The 20,253-nt window shown below is 42.5% G+C and overlaps 3 protein-coding genes across 4 annotated transcripts; 2 read left to right on the top strand and 1 right to left on the bottom strand.

The window, feature by feature from the left end:
* Positions 1–221: 221 nt before the first annotated feature.
* On the top strand, positions 222–3,388 carry LOC117144620 (lysosomal alpha-mannosidase). Its single transcript, XM_033309918.1, has 5 exons — positions 222–305; positions 368–738; positions 794–1,264; positions 1,315–2,146; positions 2,210–3,388. Exons 1-5 carry the CDS (start codon positions 222–224, stop codon positions 3,386–3,388), a joined length of 2,937 nt encoding a protein of 978 aa, XP_033165809.1.
* A 485-nt stretch (positions 3,389–3,873) lies between these two features.
* LOC117144457 (lysosomal alpha-mannosidase) lies at positions 3,874–7,145 on the top strand. 2 transcript variants are annotated; one of them, XM_033309617.1, is made up of 5 exons: positions 3,874–3,990; positions 4,046–4,416; positions 4,476–4,946; positions 4,999–5,902; positions 5,960–7,145. In XM_033309617.1, the coding sequence occupies exons 1-5, from the start codon at positions 3,907–3,909 to the stop codon at positions 7,136–7,138; spliced, it is 3,009 nt and encodes a 1,002-aa protein (XP_033165508.1). In that variant the 5' UTR covers positions 3,874–3,906; the 3' UTR covers positions 7,139–7,145. The 2 variants fall into 2 exon arrangements, with proteins under 2 accessions (XP_033165508.1, XP_033165515.1); XM_033309624.1 differs by lacking the exon at positions 3,874–3,990 and having other exon boundaries at positions 4,052–4,416; positions 4,999–5,818.
* Positions 7,146–19,337: 12,192 nt separating this feature from the next.
* Positions 19,338–20,253, bottom strand: LOC117146598. The gene has a single exon (XM_033312926.1). It carries the CDS (start codon positions 20,145–20,147, stop codon positions 19,422–19,424), a length of 726 nt encoding a protein of 241 aa, XP_033168817.1. The 5' UTR covers positions 20,148–20,253; the 3' UTR covers positions 19,338–19,421.

The following is a 20,253-nucleotide window of genomic DNA, read 5'->3' as shown; positions in this document are numbered from 1 at the left end:
ATAAACATTGGGTCCAGTTCTTATCACTACGTGGTGGGTGGGCATTCTAAAAAAAGTATTCACCAAGTTTTAAGTTTTTAATGACCCATTAATTGCTAATTAGGTTACCTTATCTTAGTGACCATCATGTATTTTCTTATCAATGCCTACTTAAAAACGGTGTGCCCTATAAAGGAGCAGTCTTGGTTTAATGGGAATTCAGTACTTGAATTCAGTACAAGATGACTTATTTGGGTCGCATTTTATTCCTGTCCATCTTATTGGTGGTCTTCGTAAAACAATCCGAAGCAGTTTGTGGCTATGAGGTAATATAAATTTGTTGATTCTTATAAAATGATATCACTATATCCTTTGATATCTTTTGCAGTCATGTCCCGAAACAAAAGCGAACATGGTTAACATCCATTTGGTTCCTCACTCCCACAACGATGTGGGCTGGTTGAAGACAGTTGATCAGTCTTATTATGGTTACAAAAACAAAATTCATCATGCCGGTGTCCAATATATATTGGATAGTGTGGTGTCCCAGCTGCTCCAGGACCCCAATCGTCGTTTTATTCAGGTGGAGACGGCATTCTTTGCCAAGTGGTGGAACGTCCAGTCAGAGACCATGAAAAAGGTGGTCACCAAACTGGTCAACGAGGGACGTTTCGAGTTTACTGGCGGCGCTTGGAGTATGAATGACGAGGCAGATGTCAATTACCAGGGTGTTATTGATCAGTTCACTGTAGGATTGAAGTGGGTTATTATAAACCTTACTTTCGCCAGTATTTTATTAACTTAATTTTCCTAGATTCCTTAACGAGACATTTGGCTCCTGTAGTCGTCCTCGAGTTGGCTGGCAGATCGATACCTTTGGACACTCCCGCGAGCTGGCTGCAATTTTCGCGCACATGGGCTACGATGGACAGTTCTTTTCACGAATGGATCATAACGACAAGGACACACGTATGAATGACTTGACAATGGAGATGATTTGGGATGCCAGTGAATCGATGAGCGGCGTCAGTCTCTTCAGCGGCATGTTATACAACTTCTACTCGGACACTCCAGGCTTTTGCTTCGACATACTTTGCACTGATGAGCCCATTATCGATGGTGACAGCGAAGAAAATAATGTGAAGCAGAGGGTAGATGACTTTATTAGTTATGCAAAGAATGTGTCTGAGGTATATATCACCAATCACATCATGGTTCCTATGGGCGGTGATTTCCAGTATGAGGACGCAAAAGTTAACTACAAGAATATGGACAAGCTGATCAAGTACGCGTAATTAGGTAGTACAAATCGGTACTAACTTTCTTTTCCGCTAGGTACATCAATGAACGTCAGGCGTCGGGATCCAAATACAATATCTTCTACTCCACTCCAAGCTGCTATCTGAACTCCCTACACCAGAGCCTGGAGTCCTGGCCAAACAAGACTCAGGACTTTTTCCCATATGCTCACGAGAAGAACAGCTTTTGGACTGGATTCTTTACTTCCCGACCGACTCAGAAACGATTCGAGCGTGATGGAAATCACATGTTGCAGATTGCCAAGCAGCTTTCTGTACTCGCAAATCTTACTAGCGAACAGCATAACAAAGACCTGGATTATCTGCGCCAAGTCATGGGAGTGATGCAACATCATGATGCCATTACGGGCACGGAGAAGCAGGCTGTCTCGGATGACTATGATCGAATGATGTACGAGGCCATTGTAGGAGCATCTAACAATGCCCGCGATGCCCTGCGGATTTTGGCCAAAATGCCCGATGGAGAATTCGAGAGTTGCCTGAGGTTGAACATCAGCGAGTGTGCTTTTACCAAGGATGGTGCTGACAACGTTTTGGTGACCCTGTACAATCCCCTGGCCCACAGCTCCACGCAGTATGTTCGCATTCCTGTTAAGGAGGAGAGCTATCAAGTAACTGATGAGAAGGGCAGAACAGTTTCATCGGAGGTGGTTCCAGTGCCGTGGCAAGTTTTGGCATTGGAGTACAGGCCCAATGATACCCAGCATGAGTTGGTTTTCAAGGCCACGGTAAATAAAATATCCAGTTACTCTATCAAAAAGGTCGAGAGCTCAGAGGCCAAACATTCATCTATAAAGAAGATTAAACAAAGAGAAGATGAAAATTCAGAGACTGTTGTAGAAAACTCAGTAAGTGCCTTTGATTTTGTCTAATAACTTAAATTTTTTATCCCTAAGATATATAACCCATAGGTTGTTAAACTAGTGATGGACAACCATACAGGGCGATTGAAGTCGGTCGAAATGAACGGTGTGTCTGAGAAAATAGTCCAGAACTTTGGCGTTTACAAGAGTCACACTTCCTGCGCCTACACTTTCCGCCAGGATGGAGATATAGAAGTGTTTGAAAATGATTTCGAGTTCACAGTCTATGAAGGAAGTTTAGTCAAAGAAGTCCACCAGCATGTGAACGACTGGATTTCGCAAGTGATCCGCATCTACGAGGGCGTAAACAGAGCGGAGTTGGAGTGGATGGTGGGCCCTATTCCCATCGATGACAAACTTGGTAGTGAATTTGTCACAAACTTTAAGAGTGAGATTTCTTCGAACGGAGTTTTCTATACCGATTCCAATGGCCGTGAATTGATGAAACGTGTGAAGGATAAACGCGAGGACTTCGTCGCCGACTTAAGCCGACAGCCTGTGAGCGGAAACTTCTATCCAGTCACATCGAGGATTGCTCTTCAAGACGATACCAAGCGATTGGTCCTCCTGAATGACCGCTCCCAGGGTGGAGCCAGCTTGGAGGATGGTGCCCTGGAGATGTTGCTCCATCGTCGGCATCTCTTTAACGACGGTGGTGGAGTGGGTGAAGCCCTGAATGAGACGCAGTATGGCAAAGGTCTGATTGCCCGAGGAAAACTTTACCTCATTCTCGATTCCGTGGCAGATGGAGATACTGTTACAGAACGTAAGACTGAGAAAGAGCTATTCCTTCCCTTTTGGAAGTTCTTTAGCAAAACTTGTGAAGTCGAAATAACTCCCGCCAAATCCCTTCCCGACTTTAATGATCTTCCCCAATCGGTTCACCTACTCACCCTGGAGTTCTTCTCCGAGAATGAAATTTTGATCCGCTTTGAACACTTCTTGGATAAATCTGAAGGAAGGGTGATTAGTTTCAACATTCGTGATATTTTCGATAGTCTTGGCGGTTTGGCGATTAGGGAAACCACATTGGATGGAAATATGCCACTGAGCGATATGAAGCGATTTAAGTTCCATGCACAAGAATCCGGAAGCAAGCCGTCATCCGTGGAATATTCTACGGCTCAGCACAAGCCACTTGCGGCTGTCAAATCGGATGAGGCCTCGCTGTTTGCTGTAACACTATATCCTATGCAAATTCGCACTTTTATTATTAAAACAGAGTAAGAAAAGTATAAGAAATAAATAATCAAAATTGAAATTACAATGTTCTTATCGTTTTGGGGACATAATCATTATCGGCTACTTCTGCATGTGGCACTTTCCCTTTCCTGTAGATTATAGCTCGTTTGACTGTAATCCCAAAATTGAATGGGGCTCGCAATCATATTCCTATTGTAATCTTAAAGTGGGCAATTACCAATTAAAATCCATTTAAGTTATTGAATGATAAGAACTGCAATTCATGCTAAATCGAAGATAGGCCAACAAGAACATTTTGATTACGTTAGAAACACTGGAGCACTGCATGTGGCCCAAATAAAACGCATGGTACTTACCCTTTGAGACTTCTCACTAGCGGTTGGTTTTAAGTTAATTAGCTCTCTCGACTAGTTCAAATTCAAAAAATTCTGAAGTGGTGATTACTTATCAGATAACCCCCCATTGAGAAGTTTATAAAAGTGGCCACATTTATTGTATAGCCAGTTCTTGTTGTGCATTTGCTGGTTAGGGAACTCTGCAAGATGAGTTCTGTGAAGAACTTGGTTATTTTGTTGGCCTTGTTTGCCTCCTATATTGTGCAATCCGATGCTGTTTGTGGTTATGAGGTGAGAAAAACATGAGATCCTTGAAAGCGTAGCTATTAAAATGTTTTTTACACAGTCATGTCCCGACACAAAGTCCAATATGATCAATATTCACTTGGTGCCACACTCCCATGATGACTTGGGTTGGCTGAAAACGGTCGATCAGTACTATTATGGCAATAAGCACAACATTCAACATGCTGGAGTGCAATATATATTTGATACCGTTGTTGCCGAGCTGAGCAAAGACTCACGTCGCCGCTTCATCCAGGTGGAGACCGGTTTCTTTGCCAAGTGGTGGGCGGATCAGTCGGAAATCAAGAAGAAATTGGTCAGGACATTGGTGAACGAGGGTCGTCTGGAATTCACTGGTGGCGCTTGGAGCATGAACGACGAAGCTGCCGTGAACTACCAGAGTGTAATTGACCAGTTTGCCGTTGGCTTAAAGTAAGTTCATAACAAATCAACATTCCTTCCTTACATAATCGTAAATCCATATTTATAAGGTTCTTGAATGACAACTTTGGGGTCTGTGGTCGCCCTCGCGTCGGCTGGCAGATCGATGCCTTTGGTCACTCAAGGGAGCAGGCTTCGATGTTTGCCCAAATGGCTTTCGATGGTCAGTTTTTTGCACGCATGGATCAGAATGACAAGAACAAAAGAGTGGATAACCTGGGCCTTGAAATGGTCTGGGATGCCAGCGAGACCCTGGAGGAAATGGACTTCTTCACGGGCATGCTCTACAATCACTACTCTGCTCCACCTGGCTTTTGCTTTGACTCACTCTGCCAAGATGATCCCATAATTGATGGAAAGAGCTACGACAACAATGTCAAGTCCAGGGTAGATGATTTCCTTAACTATGCTTCCAATTTGGCTGGCTATTATCGCTCTAATCACATAATGGTGCCCATGGGTGATGATTTTCAATATGAAAACGCCTACATGAACTACAAGAACATGGACAAACTGATCAAGTGGGTTACTATTTCTATTAGAAAGTATAATTTAGTAATTCATTATCTTTAGGTATGTCAATGAGCGTCAAGCCAGCGGCTCCAAGTACAATATATTCTATTCAACTGCTGGATGCTATCTGAACTCCCTGCACAAGAGCCTCCAAAGCTTCCCGAACAAGACACAGGACTTCCTGCCCCATTCCCATGAGGCCAAGAGCTTCTGGACAGGCTTCTTTACATCTCGTCCCACCCAGAAGCGATTCGAACGCGATGGCAACCATATCCTCCAAGTGGCCAAGCAACTGAGTGTCCTTGCCAATCTTTCAGGCGAAGAACAAAACAAAGACCTGGACTATCTGCGTCAGATCATGGCTGTTATGCAGCACCACGATGCCATCACAGGCACCGAGAAACAGGAAGTGTCCAATGACTACGATCGCCTTTTGTACGATGCCATTTTGGGAGGTGCCAACACAGCCCGCGATGCTCTTCGAGTGCTAACCAATCAGCCAAATGGAGAGTTCCAGAGCTGTCTAAAGTTGAATATTAGCGAGTGCGCCTTTACCAAGGAAAATGCGGATGACTTCATGGTTACTCTGTACAACCCATTGGCGCACACGTCTTCGCAGTATGTGCGAGTTCCTGTCAAGGAGGAAAACTACCAGGTTACCGACGAGAACGGTCGTGTGGTGGCTTCTGAGCTGGTCCCAGTTCCCTGGGAAGTCCTGGCTCTGGAATTCCGCAACAACGACACTCAGCATGAGCTGGTTTTCAAAGCATCCGTTAATAAGATCGCAACGTACTTTATCAAAAAGATCGATAAAACTACAGAAACTGATAACACTATGCCCACTCAAACTGAACAGTCTGAGGAAGAATTAAACGTGAATGTTCCCAAACGTTTCAGGAAGGTTCACTCCTTGAAAACCGATTTAGAAACCCTTGATGATCAAGAGACAATTGTTAAAAATTCGGTAAGTTTTACAGTATTAACAACAGCATAAAATATAAATATTTTCTTTTCTTGCTAGCTTATAAAACTAGTGATCGACAATAAGACAGGACACCTAAAGACCGTTGAAATGAACGGAGTTTCCGAGGATATTGAGCAGACCTTTGGAATGTACAAGACTGCCAGATCTTGCCATTACATATTCCGCCAGGATGCAGACTTGGAACTTGTGGAAGATGCTTTTGATTTCACTGTTTACGAGGGTGAATCCGTCAAGGAAGTCCACCAGCACGTTAACGAGTGGATCTCGCAAGTCATCCGCATCTACGAGGATGTCAATCGAGTGGAGTTTGAGTGGCTAGTGGGCCCTGTTCCAATTGACGATGAGCTGGGCAAAGAGATCGTCACCATCTTCAAAAGTGGCATCTCTTCTGGTGGAGTCTTCTACACCGACTCAAATGGTCGGGAAATGATGAAGAGAGAAAAGGACAAGCGGGAGGACTTTAGTCCCGATTTGAGTGAGCAGCCTGTGAGCGGAAACTACTACCCAGTCACGTCCAGGATGGCTCTGCAGGACAGTAGCAAGCGAATGGTCCTGCTCAATGACCGTTCTCAGGGTGGAGCCAGTTTGGAGGACGGACGTTTGGAGATGATGCTGCATCGTCGTCACATTTTCGCCGACGGTTCAGGAGCCGCCGAAGCCATCAATGAACAACAGTTCGGAAAGGGACTGATTGCACGTGGAAAACTGTTTCTATACCTCAACGCTGTCGAAGATGGAGCCACTGCATCCGAAAGAGTGGCCGAGAAAGAGATTCATCTACCCTTCTGGAAGTTCTTTAGCAAATCAAGTAACATTCAAAGTGATGTAACTAAGACGTTGTCCGACTTTAATGACCTACCCCAGTCCGTTCATCTGCTTACCCTAGAACCCTATTCCAAGGACGAAATCTTGCTGCGTTTGGAGAACTTTTTAGATCAGACTGAGGGCAAAGTGGTTAGCTTCAGTATTCGCCAAATTTTCGATGATCTTGGTGGACTGGAGATTCGTGAAACGACCTTGGATGGCAACCTTCCACTAAGCGATATGAAGCGTCTAAAGTTCCACCATGATGGTTCTGGTCCTAGCCACTCAGTTCCGGAGTACTTTACCAGTCTGCATAAGCCTCTGGCAGCTGATAAATCTCAGGATGCCTCAGAGTTCAGTGTCTCCTTAAAGCCCATGCAAATCCGCACTTTTATCATTAAAAAAGAGTAAAGCTGCGTCATAAATACTGCAAAAATATGCATTAAATATTAATAACGCTGTCATATTTTTCGGTTTATTGTAATGCTCTTCAAATAGACGAACCGCAATGATAATTACAAGTTGGCTATGTCGAATCGAGATTATCAGTATCAGCCGCTCCGCAGGATTTTCATATTTGCCGCTTACAATGCAGATACATTTACTGCATTGGCTTCCAACCACCCATGAGTCCCATTCCCACTGAAAACACCTCAAATCCCGGCCTGAGTCGGCATAAGTCCTTTGGTTATTTGGTGAACCCGTGGCTTTCACTCTTCCCCCGCTTTGCATTTTGCCTGCGGGTTTTCGGTGTTGTGCAATGCCTGGCTCTTATATCTCTATATAAATGTATATATACATATAAATATATATATATATATACAAGTAGAAGTGATATCTGTATGCGATAGCTTGTTGTTGTTGGTCTAATGCTGCTAATGTCTGGCACTCGAAAAAGATTTGCGCCCAATACCCCTTGGTTTTGGCCCCTACCCACTAAATACTTTTGTGCCAACACCACACTCGCATTGCAGGATGACTGTGGTCCTGGGCTTTTATTATTAAGTTCGCCACGGGAGACTTTAATCTTTCGTCTCCTGGTTGGGACAGCCAGCTAACACACACACACACCGACTCACAGATACCCACAGCTTTACACAGCTACACCCTCGGCTCTACTCCATTTCACTTCAGTGCGATGCAAAACAATGAGCTCCTGAATTCATGCCATATGTGTGTGTACGGAGTCCTGCGTCCTGGGAGATGGGAAAAATTATTTAATATTGCCCGTCTTAGGCGATGAGGCGTGGCAAGTTGAGGCGTTGTTTGGTACTAATCCTTGGCGAGCATTAGACACGGAATTTAATTTAGTTCCAGCTGCAGGCTGGAAAGGCACACAGAGCCAAAAAATCAACAAAAATTAAATGAACAACCCGAAAAAGTTTTAAATTTACTTAATAACTTATTTACAGAGTGGGTTAAAAACCATCATTCAACAATATAGTGTTTAATTATAATGACGATTTTATTTTGCTAATACATATAGTTGTTATTTTCTCTTTATTCCGTTCTTTGTGGTCGTAAGCTTACCAAGTTCAATATCCTGTACTTACTTACTGAGCGTTTCTTTCTCTGTACCGGACATGGCACAGTGTGGCCTGGCATATGTGTGCCAAGTACCCCATGCTGGCTGTCAAACTCTGCTTTGCCGACTTCCGGTCGACTTGGCGCTTTTAATTCAAATGGAACCCATGCAAGAAGCCACCCATACACCCACTTGCCGCCGCCTGTTTACTCGCTGAGCTGGGCAGATAATCCAACTTTGATTAAGTAATTTCAGCGTTGGGGAACGTAATAAGTTGGGTGTTCAAATCCAAAACTCAGCCGCTTATTCCCATGTGAGGCCGTGCTGAAGCCGTTCAAACAAAAAAGAAAATCACCATAAAAGCACCAAAAATGATTAGTACAATGCGTAGTATTAACTGGTTTTCCTGCTGTTTTGGGTTCTGTGTTTTCAGATTTCTGGTGTTGGTTTAATGTCTTTGACATCGCCGTTACAACGTGATAACTGCTCACTCATGTGGAGTAATTACAACCGTGATTAATAAATATTATAACATATTTGTATAACTTCTACTCGGTTTGCCTAACAATTGAGGACTAGAAACTGTTCGTAAGCCTTAAAATTGCCATAAAACTGTGCTGCAAATTCCGTGTTTAAGCTGAATTCAAAGGGAACGAACGCGAATCGGAAAAATGAAAAACAATGGGCGAATGGTAAACTAAGCGGCTAAACAAATATCGCCATCGAGCATAAATCCTTGCCAAAGCGCTCACTCGACAACTCAATAATACGAGCACAAGCGGCGGCGACAAAAAAAGCATCCAAAGTGTGCTTTTTGGCACTTCAAATACAGGGAAACGCAGCCGGCTTATAGACAATCGAGTGGTCCCCCCGCGGGAAAATCCATGGGACCAATGGCCCCAGCGGCAAATTGTGGCCCTGTGTCCCTATGTATGTCATTTTAATCAACGGAAACATGCATCGGATTATCCGACAGCTAAACAACACCCGGCGCCGATGAATGGAGAAGCGTTTCGTTTTGACAATTGCCACTACGACGCTTAACTTGCCCGCTCCACAGATTCCCCTCCCCCTTGCTGTGACAATTAAATGCGCAGTGAGGCTCAAGCCTACTTAGGGTCTATAAAACCGGGTACACGTTCTGAACATTCAAGCACTATCACTGGAAAAAATAGACTATAAAACCCGATCAGGTAGCTGAAAAGTTCAGCTCATTTTAACTTCTAACTTTAAGGTACTTTACCGATCTTTATATATATAAACTTATAAATTTGTAAGAACATGTTTGAAATGATTTCATTACACTCCATAGCCCTTTTGAATGTATTGCATGCAATGCATTTTTCTGAGTGTAAGCGATGACAACATTCTATGTTTCCAAGCGCTTGCGAATTTATTGAACCGCAACAAATGTCATTGATGTCATCATCAACAGCATCATCTGCCACTGCAGCCAGTGATGATCATCGGAGGCATTATGAAAATGCGACATCGACAACCATATCCGAATCTTTTTATTAGCAACAAGTTTTTAATATCGCAGCGGGACCTCACATCCATGGAGGTAGAGATAGAGCGGAGGCAGAGGTAGAGCCAGAGGGTTCCTTGAAATCCTTGCAACTTTTAACAATAGCGCCCTAGTCTATCTATATCTCATCTCGCGCCCCCTTCGCCCCGCGGTGCCTCCACAAGCCGAGCATCCCTTGGTGAGTGCCGATTTTATAAGAATTTAATATGCGCCACGTATTTTGATGTCGAGGATGTGTTTCGTCCTTTCCATTTTGCGCAGTTCCTTGAATCATTCACACTGTGAGCTGCACCAAAGATTCCCACATAAATGGGCTATATAATATTGGGATTTTAAAGGTACTACTATTAGACATTTTAAGTCAATACTATAACAAATTTACATAATGCGTAAAAATATTAAATGCTTTAGTTTGAGAACAGCGTAAATGATTCATATCTGCAGTCCCCCAAAATCCTTCGAGCGTCCTCGTCGACGCTTTCTTCATTACATCATAACGATTATGAAATAAATACTTCCGTTTCTTTGAAACATCTCCCGAGTTGGCGGGGTGTGGGGTGGAAAATTGCGCTCCTCTGTGATTTTCCATAGAGGAGAAATAAATCAACTACATGTCCTGTTTCTGCCGATTGCCAGGAATCCTGGTTCGTTTCCCTCTCCCCACGAGAGTCCTGTATTTATTGTTGCGTTTTTAAGTTTGGAATTTTTAATTTATGGCGCATCCTTCATTGTTGAATGTTATAATTCTTGCATCTTGGGAGACGGGGCCGGGGGTGCTTAAGGAATAAAATATATTTGCCAGCGAGTCTCGAGAAATTATGATGTATGTGCAATAAATAATCCGAAATAAATAAATTATCGCCTCGCCAGAGGTTTTTCGGTTTCTCGGCCCGAGTGGCGCATCTAATGGATGCTGGTTATTCGTTCCGTCCAGGATGGGATTCTAGTTTTTGTACCACTCGGATTTTTATGATTTGTTGGTGTCCCCGTGTCCCTGGCGGTTTTACACATTTACAAGGGTGCTAATGCTAGTTTTGTGCACTTTTTCTACGGTTCGGTGTGCGAGAAGTTCCTCTTCCAGCTCCTTGGCAATCCTTTGGCTGGGCCATAAATCACAGCTTGATTTGGCGCCTCGCATGTGTCCGGGCATGTCCTTTGTCTATTTGCCTAGCACACGGCATCCTTTTGTTTAAATGCGCCAAATATACTCGTCCTTGCCGACGTTGACTGCCCTGCCAGCTACCATTTTCGTTGGTTTTCCTTCCATTGCTCCTTTTTGTTTTAGCCGAGGGTTAACCCTTTTAACCCTTGGCAAGCAACTACTCTTTGGTTAACCACGGACAGCGCTGGATGACATTTTTCCAGGACATATTGCCACGACACTGAGGTCAACCTTTTTCATGTTCATTGGCTTTGCCACTTGCAGCATGCGATTCGCTTGGTCCCAACAGTTTTTCAAAATTGTTAGGTTACTTCCCTCTCATATGACCAGGCCAACTAATTAGTGTTAATTTGACACAAAACGGGTGTAACTTTTATGAGAATCCAAGTTATTGGCAAGCGTGGACTGAAATATATAATATCAAAACATATTTCATGATGTATTTGGTATGAAAATTGTCTAATCGAACAAAGAATTCTTATTGAAAATATCTTTGAATGAAGAAATCAAGACTTGGAGATGATTTTTGAAAATAGTAAACGGCGTAGCTATTATCTCAAGGAGTTTTGGCTGTAAGACATGCTGCATCTGTCCCATTGACTTGACCTCGTACCGCTCCCTGCAAGGAGGTCAACGGCGGGTCAGGGGCGGAGTCAGGGGCACGGACGGTGGCCATGTAGAGGGCCAAAGGACCCAAGGGTACGGGGTGCATTTTCCTGTAACTCTGTCTTTGTCGCAATGTCGTAAATAAAGTCGGGGCAGGCATCCTCGCCGAACATTGGAATTTATGCGCGTTGATTTATTTGCTGTTAGCGATTTATTGCTGCCGCAGCCGCATCCCATCGTCCCGAGGAGTGCGAGAGAGGGGTGGGGAGGAGGGGGGGAGGGAATTGGTGACGTGACTGCGGATGTCGCCAGGAGCAGGACACACGTATTGGGCATGTCCTGGTTTCGGTTCGGCTCCTGCGCGCCGCTCGTTATTAAGTTTTTAATTTATGGCCATGTGAATGCAATGGGATGCAGATCCCAACCAGGATCTTCCCGGCTCCCGTTGTTTCTCTCATTTTACTCCCGTCGTTTTTCGCCAAAAATTATATATTTTAATTGAGCGTGCCGCCCAAAAACCCACCGACAATCCATACGCCCCATTGGCCAACAGTCCTCTTCACCCCTCTCCCCTAATCCCCAGCGGCTGTCAAATAAACGCCTTGTGCTGACAGTTTGCCGCTGACAGGCGCATCAACGACAAACAAAATATTGAAATTATTATGACTTTGTCTCCGCCAGATTCTGGCCTTATTTTGTCATCATAAGCTGAATAATCGACTAGAGGTTACTTATTACTTATTTAACTGAAACTAAGATATAAACCAATGTCATGCCTTAACTTAGTTTAAGTTTTTTGGAATATTTAAGTAATATTGTTTTCTGGTTATATTAACTTTAAAATTAGGTTTCATTCCATAGATATATATAGAGAGTATCCACACAAAATTCTCCTTTCTGGGAACGTTTTAAAATCCTTTCATAATATTTCTTCAATTGTCAGGCTAGTTTCCAAGTTCCGTATATAACCAGCGCATCTGTTTACTTACCCTGTATAAATATATTAAATTCTGGATGCTTTCCGGGGGACGGGGTGTCAGGATATGCGCCCGGGGGCGATGGCGGCATCCGTCGGCGTCCAAATGCGGCGACCGCAGACACACGCAAAAATTCTAATTTCTCCACTCAGTAAAAAAACCCAAAAAAAAAGGAAAAATAACAAAAATGGGGGAAAATTGAGGGGGAAAAATACCAGAAATATTTTTCTAAGCATGCGTCGGCGACCCGTCACCATCGTCATCGTCCTCGTCATCCTTGGTTAGCCCAGGGCTTCAAAATGAAATTAAATTTGATGGCCCTGGTGCTTGGGCTTGTTTAGTTCCGTATACCTTTTCCGCCCCATTCCGGAAATATTGTGAACCCGGTAGCCCGGAGTTGGGAGCACCACGGGCAACTCTGGAATCGCATTAAGCAAACATTTAAATTTAATTTCGCATGTAATGAGGCATTTGTTTGTTTATTTTATTTAACTTGGGCTCTTTTCGGCCGCACTTTCAGTTTGCACCCCTGAAATCGGTCAGAGATTTTGATTCGAGTTTGCCATTTTGGGGTTTACTGATGATCTCAGGGTTTTCATATTTTCGTCTGAATTAAAAAACTGCTCAAAGCATGTCCCACTCCTAAGTATATTAAAGGGGGACCACATTTGCGTACAAAGAAATATGTATTATTTTTCTTAGAGATATGATTTCCTATTGAATTCAAAAACATACTTCAGTAGCTGCACCAACTTTCTGATGTTTAACAAAAGAATATCTTGAGGTAACTTAAAAATCCCGTATTTTTCGGCGGTGAGTGTTTAATTACAGCAAGGGAAACATGAAAAACCATTAGAGCATGGCTCATTAGATCAAAAATAGTCTGCTCCATTTTGGCTAATGGACAACACCCTAACAAGTCCACGCACACAAGGAAAACACATCGCGGAAGTTAAGAACGTCCTTTCTCTATAATAACTGAAGTATATTTTTCATATTTAAAGATAAATTGCTTTATGTTTAGTAACTGTTACTCTGGCAATTGAAATCAGTTTACCTTGTCTTACAAACATGATTGTAACCATATAGTTCCAGGCCTTACAAAGAGTATTCAGAATTGTAGACGCCCATTGTCTGGTATCCTTTCGGATATTTTTGCATCCTGGTTGGTTGCCTGCTTCCTTGCCAGGCACTTAAGCCAAGCGGCAGAAGCCAACCAGAAGGGCGGGATGAGCTGAAATATTCAAATTGGAAATAGCACACAATTTCCCTAATTGGCGCGAGGATGGCGGCAAAAGAAATAAAAAGCGCGGCAACATCACGAACGGCTTATTATAATCGCGAAAAAATGTTGATGATAATGAGCCGCTGATGGCGATGATGATGAGCACATGCCGTGTTTAATTATTATGTCTCTAATGCATCACTCCCACCCACCTGCAGCGAGCTTTTCCCCTCAACGCTCTCGCACCTACATGCAATTTCACACATGTGAGGAAAATCACAAAACAGGCGTCGCATTTTCATAATGGCAACATAAAAAATGCACACACATACGTGTATACATACATACATATTTGATGGGGGAAGCCGGAGCAAACAATATTTTTAATATGCAAAACAAAATGGGGAAAGAAAGATCCTGCCGGCTTATCAAAATGTGTTGCAAAATTAGCTGAGTGGGTGCGATGTTTAAAGAGCTGGAAGTGCTCAGGTGCTCAGGGTGTGGGAACGCATTTGGCTAATTTTCAGATCCTTATAGCACAAGAAAATTATTGCAATCATTCTAGGAAAAGGGTAAGAAAAGTACCACTAATTTCTATGACTACTATGGTCATTTATAGCTTATATACTTTTCATATATACAAATGGCTGATCATTAATAAAATGCTAGCTTATTTGAATATCCTTGCAGTTTATAGATTAGTGCGCTTTCTTAAGTACTTACTTTGTAAGTATATAAACACTTAAAAAGATTGGCATTTGCGTTCAACCACAAGCCAAAAAAACCTGGCTTAGCTCTGGAATTCCTCTTAATTTGGCAGTACCAAAAAGCCAGCATCATTTATTTCAATCATTTATCAAAACGCTCGGTCCAAAAAGAGAAACTGCTAAAAAAATATCGAATTTCAGGCTTTCAACACGACCGGCTAATGAGCCAAATTCCTGTTGTTGTTCCATGGAAGCCAATGAGTCAAAATTTATCTTTGGAGGATGGCGGCCAGACAAGTTGACAGGCCCAACCTCAAAGTACGAAAGTTGTGGCGGCGGGTAGAGTTAAGTGCGCAGATTCATTAATTTACATTAAAATGTAATTAGCGGTCAAATAAGTGGCAGGAAAATACTGAAACCGCAAAATATGCGAGCTGCCATTAAAGAAGGGAGCAACACAAAAAAAAAAAAAAACACACACAAAACCAATTGAAATGCAATTTAAAAATATTTATTTTATTGCTTAACGTTGCGCTGTGTACAGCGATAATAAATATTCATATTTTATTGTGTCATAAGAGAATTAATATCCATACCAACGCCACTTTTGGCCCAAATAAAAATGGTTTCTCTAATTGCATTCGCCGTCTGTCATTTACAAAACGCAAGACCTTAATTCGTTTGGTTTCTTCGAGATCTCATTAGTGAGACTTTACCAGAATTTGTTTAGTTTAACATAATACTTGATGCATGGCCTATTCATTGTAAACGTTTATAACTATAAGCCATTGATACTCTTTTTGAGAAGTTTTACCACTAAGCTAAAATGTAGTTTAATGACCAGCAAAACAAGTTTTATCTATTAAATAATCAAGCTTTATTAAGCCTAAAAACATTTGATTTGAAATCTCATATACTCTCTGAAAATATTTCGATAAATTTAGAATTTATGAAAGACTTGTTCATAAGTTTTTCCTTTTGGCAAGGGTATCAGCAAGGAAATTTCGCGCTTGTTAACTACTTCCGCTAAGAAAATGGCTGCCTTGTTGTAGGTGCTGGCCACCCTAGAATAAGTATGAACAAGGCATTATGCTTTCCCGCTTATTTTTCATTTTTTATTTTTTTGGCTTGTTAACAAATTTTATGCATTTCTTAACTTTCGGAGGCGAGTTAACGAGTCCCATGCTCTGGAATCCAACTTGCTTATTATTATTTGCGGCGATTCTTTGGCTCGGAATTTTCTAGGGAAAACGCATGCTGCTGGTGGAGGGCAGAAAATGGCGGGGGTGTGGCCTGCATTGTGGTTATCATACTTTAACAAGTTTTCAAAGAGCATGAAATTTTCTTTGGTCGACGAGTCCCCCAGTCTGGACTGAAAAATGCAACTTGGGCGCAAAAATGCAGAATGCAGAATGCAAAATGCTCAAAATGCTGAAAATGCTGCGTGCAGCAAACTTTTTATCATGGCGGCCTGCAAAAAAATCTCATGCAAAATATGGCATTAAAAGCAACCCGCCGCCAAATGCGAAGAATAGCGATCGGGAAGCTGCTACCCAGCACTGCAGGTGCATTGTCCGAGTGCGGTCGCATTTCGTTAATTTCTGAGACCTGGCCAAAGGACCAAGGACCAAGGACCAAAGGAAAGCCCAAGAAAGCCAGTTGTTGTGGGCGTGGTGGCGACATAGAAAACGAAAATGAATTCATAATTAGATGACACCATCCGTGCGTAAATAATAATTTTTGCCAGTTTTTCCTTGTGCTTACGCGGCTCACTCTGCTAGTTAGTTAAAACGCGCGAATGAGTTTTCTTGAGTTTTCCCTCCGCTTTTCCATTGTCAGCGAAAAACCCGGCTTCTGCCGAAGTTTTATATTTAGCCAGCCCAGCCGGCGGCTCCACGGGTGGAGGCTGAGCAAGTTTTTATCCAATCGCTGCTCTGAATTACCCTGCCATATGCTCTTTAGGTCGGGTATATCCGAATAATTAATTTAATTTATAATAATTTACATTAAAATAATGTAATGTATAAATACATATCTAAGAAGAAAGAAAATGAACATAACAAAAATCCGAGCATTAAAATCATAAGTTGTTGGTGATCAGTTTTGCCAAAAAATCACTTTCGGTTCTAACGAAATTTATTAGAAATAAGAAAAAAATTGGATTGAGTACTATTTCTAAATCCAAAATGTTATTATGATTGGTCTGGCAAAATAAAACCTTTTACCTAGGAAACTCATAGTTCGCTAGGAGCCAGTATAAGGTGCTGCCATTTCGCTTTTGGCCAAGTTAGCACTGCCATTGGTATCAGCTCGACGGCATCTTCTTCGCTCCTAGTTCGGCTGCTCATCTCATCTCTCCTTGGAGCCCGGCTCTATTTTGCCGGGTTCTCTGTTCCGTTTGTTTCTTTATCGCGCATTTGCCAAGTGGCAAAGTTTTCTCGTTATAAGTTTTGTAGCCTTTGTGTGTCTCCCGCGCAGCTCGCAGCTTTTTGCTTTTTAGCGAGCCGAACGCGATGCGAGCAAACTTTCGATATTCCTTGAAAAGTTTATGGCCCAGCGTCGAAGCAGTCGCGAATTGCCGAAAAAAATACAAATAATGGCAGGGTATTCCCCCCTCTACCCAATGCTGCTGTACCAACCCAATTGAGAGTTGGCAAACAAAAAAATTATATTATTTTATTGTTGTTTGGCTGGCGCATAACTTTATGCCAAACACTTCGCTCTCTGTGCGATTCGCATTATCCCCAGCGAAAGTTTTCCGAACTGGAATCGGAGTTGGGCAAATCGAGGCAGTGGGTCCTCCATAACTTTTGGCTCCATTTGCCAGCGTATTTTGGAAAAGTCGCAGCCAGAAATCAGCAGCAGACTCGTGACAGATAAGGAAAACTATTTCCATATTCATATGCAACTGGCAAGTGCACTTTAAACTCTTGCAAATGAGCAGCTTGGCTCAATGCAGTTTCATATTTGGATTGACAAAAGTTTGTTCTCGTCTACCGATAAATGTAAACCAAAGGCGTTGGCATTAAATAAAGTTATTTTATTCTTTTATGATATATGTAGAAATGTATTATTGTATTTTCATAATGTTGCATGTTTCTACTCATTCATTGAAGTATTTCCTTAATTTGAAAGAGAGGGAAAACGGGGAATCTGTTTCACTAATTGAATTTTTGTAAAAAGTACATATATTTTTATTAAAAGTGTTCGTAAACAATATTCATCTCATTATTGTATGCGCCACGGTCCACTGAATTTTGTATGGCCTTAATGGATCTTCCTGCCGTTGACCAAAAGCGGATGCAGTGCATCAGCCATGAGCTGATTTCGAGCATATTGCCGGTGCTTCGGACCGACCAGCCATATGTTTGTAATTGCAAATTAAAATGGAATTTTTGTCACATGGCCAGCAATTAATATGCAATCGGCGATAAATAATAAACAATAATTAAGAACTTATTATGGCCAGCAGTGTGTGGTGGTTGGGGGTGGGGAGTGGGAAGTGTGGAGTGAGGAGTGTAAGTGGGTGTGGGAGATTTATGCAGGAACTAATTTTCAAGGTCATTAGAATGCTCACCCAAGTGGGCTGTGACTGGCGGGAAAGGGGCTAGGAACCACTGACACTGAGCATCCTATTGTTTGGCTAATGCTTATTGATAATCGCAGACAATGGACTAGCCCACCGTCATTGTTGTTCGAGCGTAACCCATAAATACTCGTACTCAGGGGCAGTCAAAACAATCGGGTGGAAAGGGGTCTTATAAGGGGGATCTGTCGCCTTAGTCGAGACAATAAACAAGGCAAATCAACGCAATCGATAGGCACTTTGATTTTGGTAGTCACTCTAACCGACTGCCACGCCCACGGCGGCGTACGCCTATCGCCGGGATGACAACTACACATTTATTGTCCTGTTTTGGTTGTGGGAGAGGGGGAGTTAGTAGGAGTGGGATGGTCGGTTGTGCAGCAAATGGCATAACTTCCGCTTTCGCTTGACTGCTGCAAAATTCACGGAAATTATCAATAAATATGCGAGGCCCGACCCGTAAAATGAATGAAACTGGCAAATTTTTCGCCATATCTCACTGGCTGATTTTTATGTGCAGCACGGCGCACACAATCCAATGTCCTGTGCCATCCAATGTCCAGTTTTGTGCTCGCCATAACGGAAGCATCATTATCATAAATTATCATTTTGTAGGAATTGCATCCGCTGCGAGCCAGAAAAACCGAGCAATAACAACAGAAACGACGACAATTTCAATTGCCGGCATCTCTTCCTCAATATCGCCCCCAACCTTTTTTGGTCCACCCCATCATCATCCGTCTCACTCCCACGCCGCTACTCTGCTCGCACATTCGAATGGCCAAATACTATTCTAGTTAAATTTATGGCCGACCGTTGTGACCATGATTCCATAATTTCGGATTTTTTTTGCCACACGAAAATCTGCTTCATGTTCAACAATTTAATGCGACTTTTAATTGATTTCGGATTACCGAATATGGTACTATAAGTAGCACCTTACTACATTTGTTATATCCCTTTAACTAAGATCTTAAAGTAGTTTAAGAAAATAAATTATTCAGTCGTAGTTATTGGAAACAAGTGAAACATTGCTGTACTGTACGTATTGTTATATTCTCAGAGATTTAAATTTGAGATCAGCTCTCGAGTCACGTATTCGCATTGCACCAGGAACGTGATTGAGGCTATATACTCATCCGTTTCTGATTCCAATGATGAATGACACCATTTCAAGATCGCTTTCAAAATGAATACCAACACGTCATGCTTATCGAAAAGGAGTTACCTAAATACGACTTCAAGTTAGTATTGTCTGGAAAGTTTTTGTGTTTAAAAAAGTCGAATTCCCATTATTAAAAACAATGCATGAGATCTAATTATTAGAAAATCCGACATTTTAGCTTACACAGAGGATACATCACAAAGTTTTACGATATTATTCATATTCGTCATAGGGCGTTGAAGTGGTCGATGTAGCGGAACGATCGGCGTTTCCCTTGATATATATCATGGAAATGCGACCGCCGATCAGGAAGAGTATGTAGGCGATATAGAGCACTATGGCGACCAAGATGGTGTCATCTCTGACCAGGAACTCGAAGCTGATGTAGGTGATCAGCACGTGGGAGATGACCAAAATAACTACACTGGCAAGGAAGACACCGATAGCCACATCCTGCCAATACCTCCACGCCAGCAGGCTATTCATAAGTTCAATACAGAATGCCAGAACGAATAGCATTCCTCCCACGACGGCCAGTTTGAAGGGGTTCATATAAAATCCAGTGCCAATTAGAACGGCACAAATGAGCAGCGTGACTCCGAGGAAAAGCAGGGCCGTGGCCATCACCACAATGGTGCAAACCAGACGCCAGTTCATTAGAAAACTGGCTGCCCCCAGTGTCATAAGTTCGTAGCAAACGGCGATGACGAAGTAGTTACATGGCCTCCAGTACTTCAGCGGCTCAATCAAATGGATGAAGACGAGCACCACGAAGCCCACGAAAAAGCAGGCGATGGTGTATATCAGGACACCATCTCCAAACAGGCACAGGATCATCCATTGCGGAATGGCGGCCAGCAGACAGATGCCCAAAATGAGCAGGGTCACTGATACAAACTTGACCAGTGCTATGCCATTCTCGTTCTCATTATTCGCCATTTTCGATAAACAAACCCAACGACTTGCATGTAGAAATTTGGTACATAATTATACAAAAGATTACTAAAATTCGATTGGACCTACAACGATTTGAGCTAAAGTTCGA

This window comes from Drosophila mauritiana, chromosome 2L, assembly GCF_004382145.1.
Source record: "Drosophila mauritiana strain mau12 chromosome 2L, ASM438214v1, whole genome shotgun sequence".
NCBI classification, from domain to species: Eukaryota; Metazoa; Arthropoda; class Insecta; order Diptera; family Drosophilidae; genus Drosophila; species Drosophila mauritiana.
The sequence above is the reverse complement of the archived record's forward strand: the minus strand, read 5'-3'. Positions and strand labels throughout refer to the sequence as shown.

Excerpts from the sequence above, each read along its gene's own strand:
- LOC117144457 (XM_033309617.1), top strand. The coding sequence starts at position 3,907 with ATGAGTTCTGTGAAGAACTTGGTTATTTTGTTGGCCTTGTTTGCCTCC. Across the intron at positions 3,991-4,045 it reads ATGCTGTTTGTGGTTATGAG|TCATGTCCCGACACAAAGTC; the intron begins GTGAGAAAAACA and ends TTTTTTACACAG. Across the intron at positions 5,903-5,959 it reads AGACAATTGTTAAAAATTCG|CTTATAAAACTAGTGATCGA; the intron begins GTAAGTTTTACA and ends TTTTCTTGCTAG.
- LOC117146598 (XM_033312926.1), bottom strand. The coding sequence starts at position 20,147 with ATGGCGAATAATGAGAACGAGAATGGCATAGCACTGGTCAAGTTTGTA.
- LOC117144620 (XM_033309918.1), top strand. The coding sequence starts at position 222 with ATGACTTATTTGGGTCGCATTTTATTCCTGTCCATCTTATTGGTGGTC. Across the intron at positions 739-793 it reads CAGTTCACTGTAGGATTGAA|ATTCCTTAACGAGACATTTG; the intron begins GTGGGTTATTAT and ends TAATTTTCCTAG. Across the intron at positions 1,265-1,314 it reads AATATGGACAAGCTGATCAA|GTACATCAATGAACGTCAGG; the intron begins GTACGCGTAATT and ends CTTTTCCGCTAG.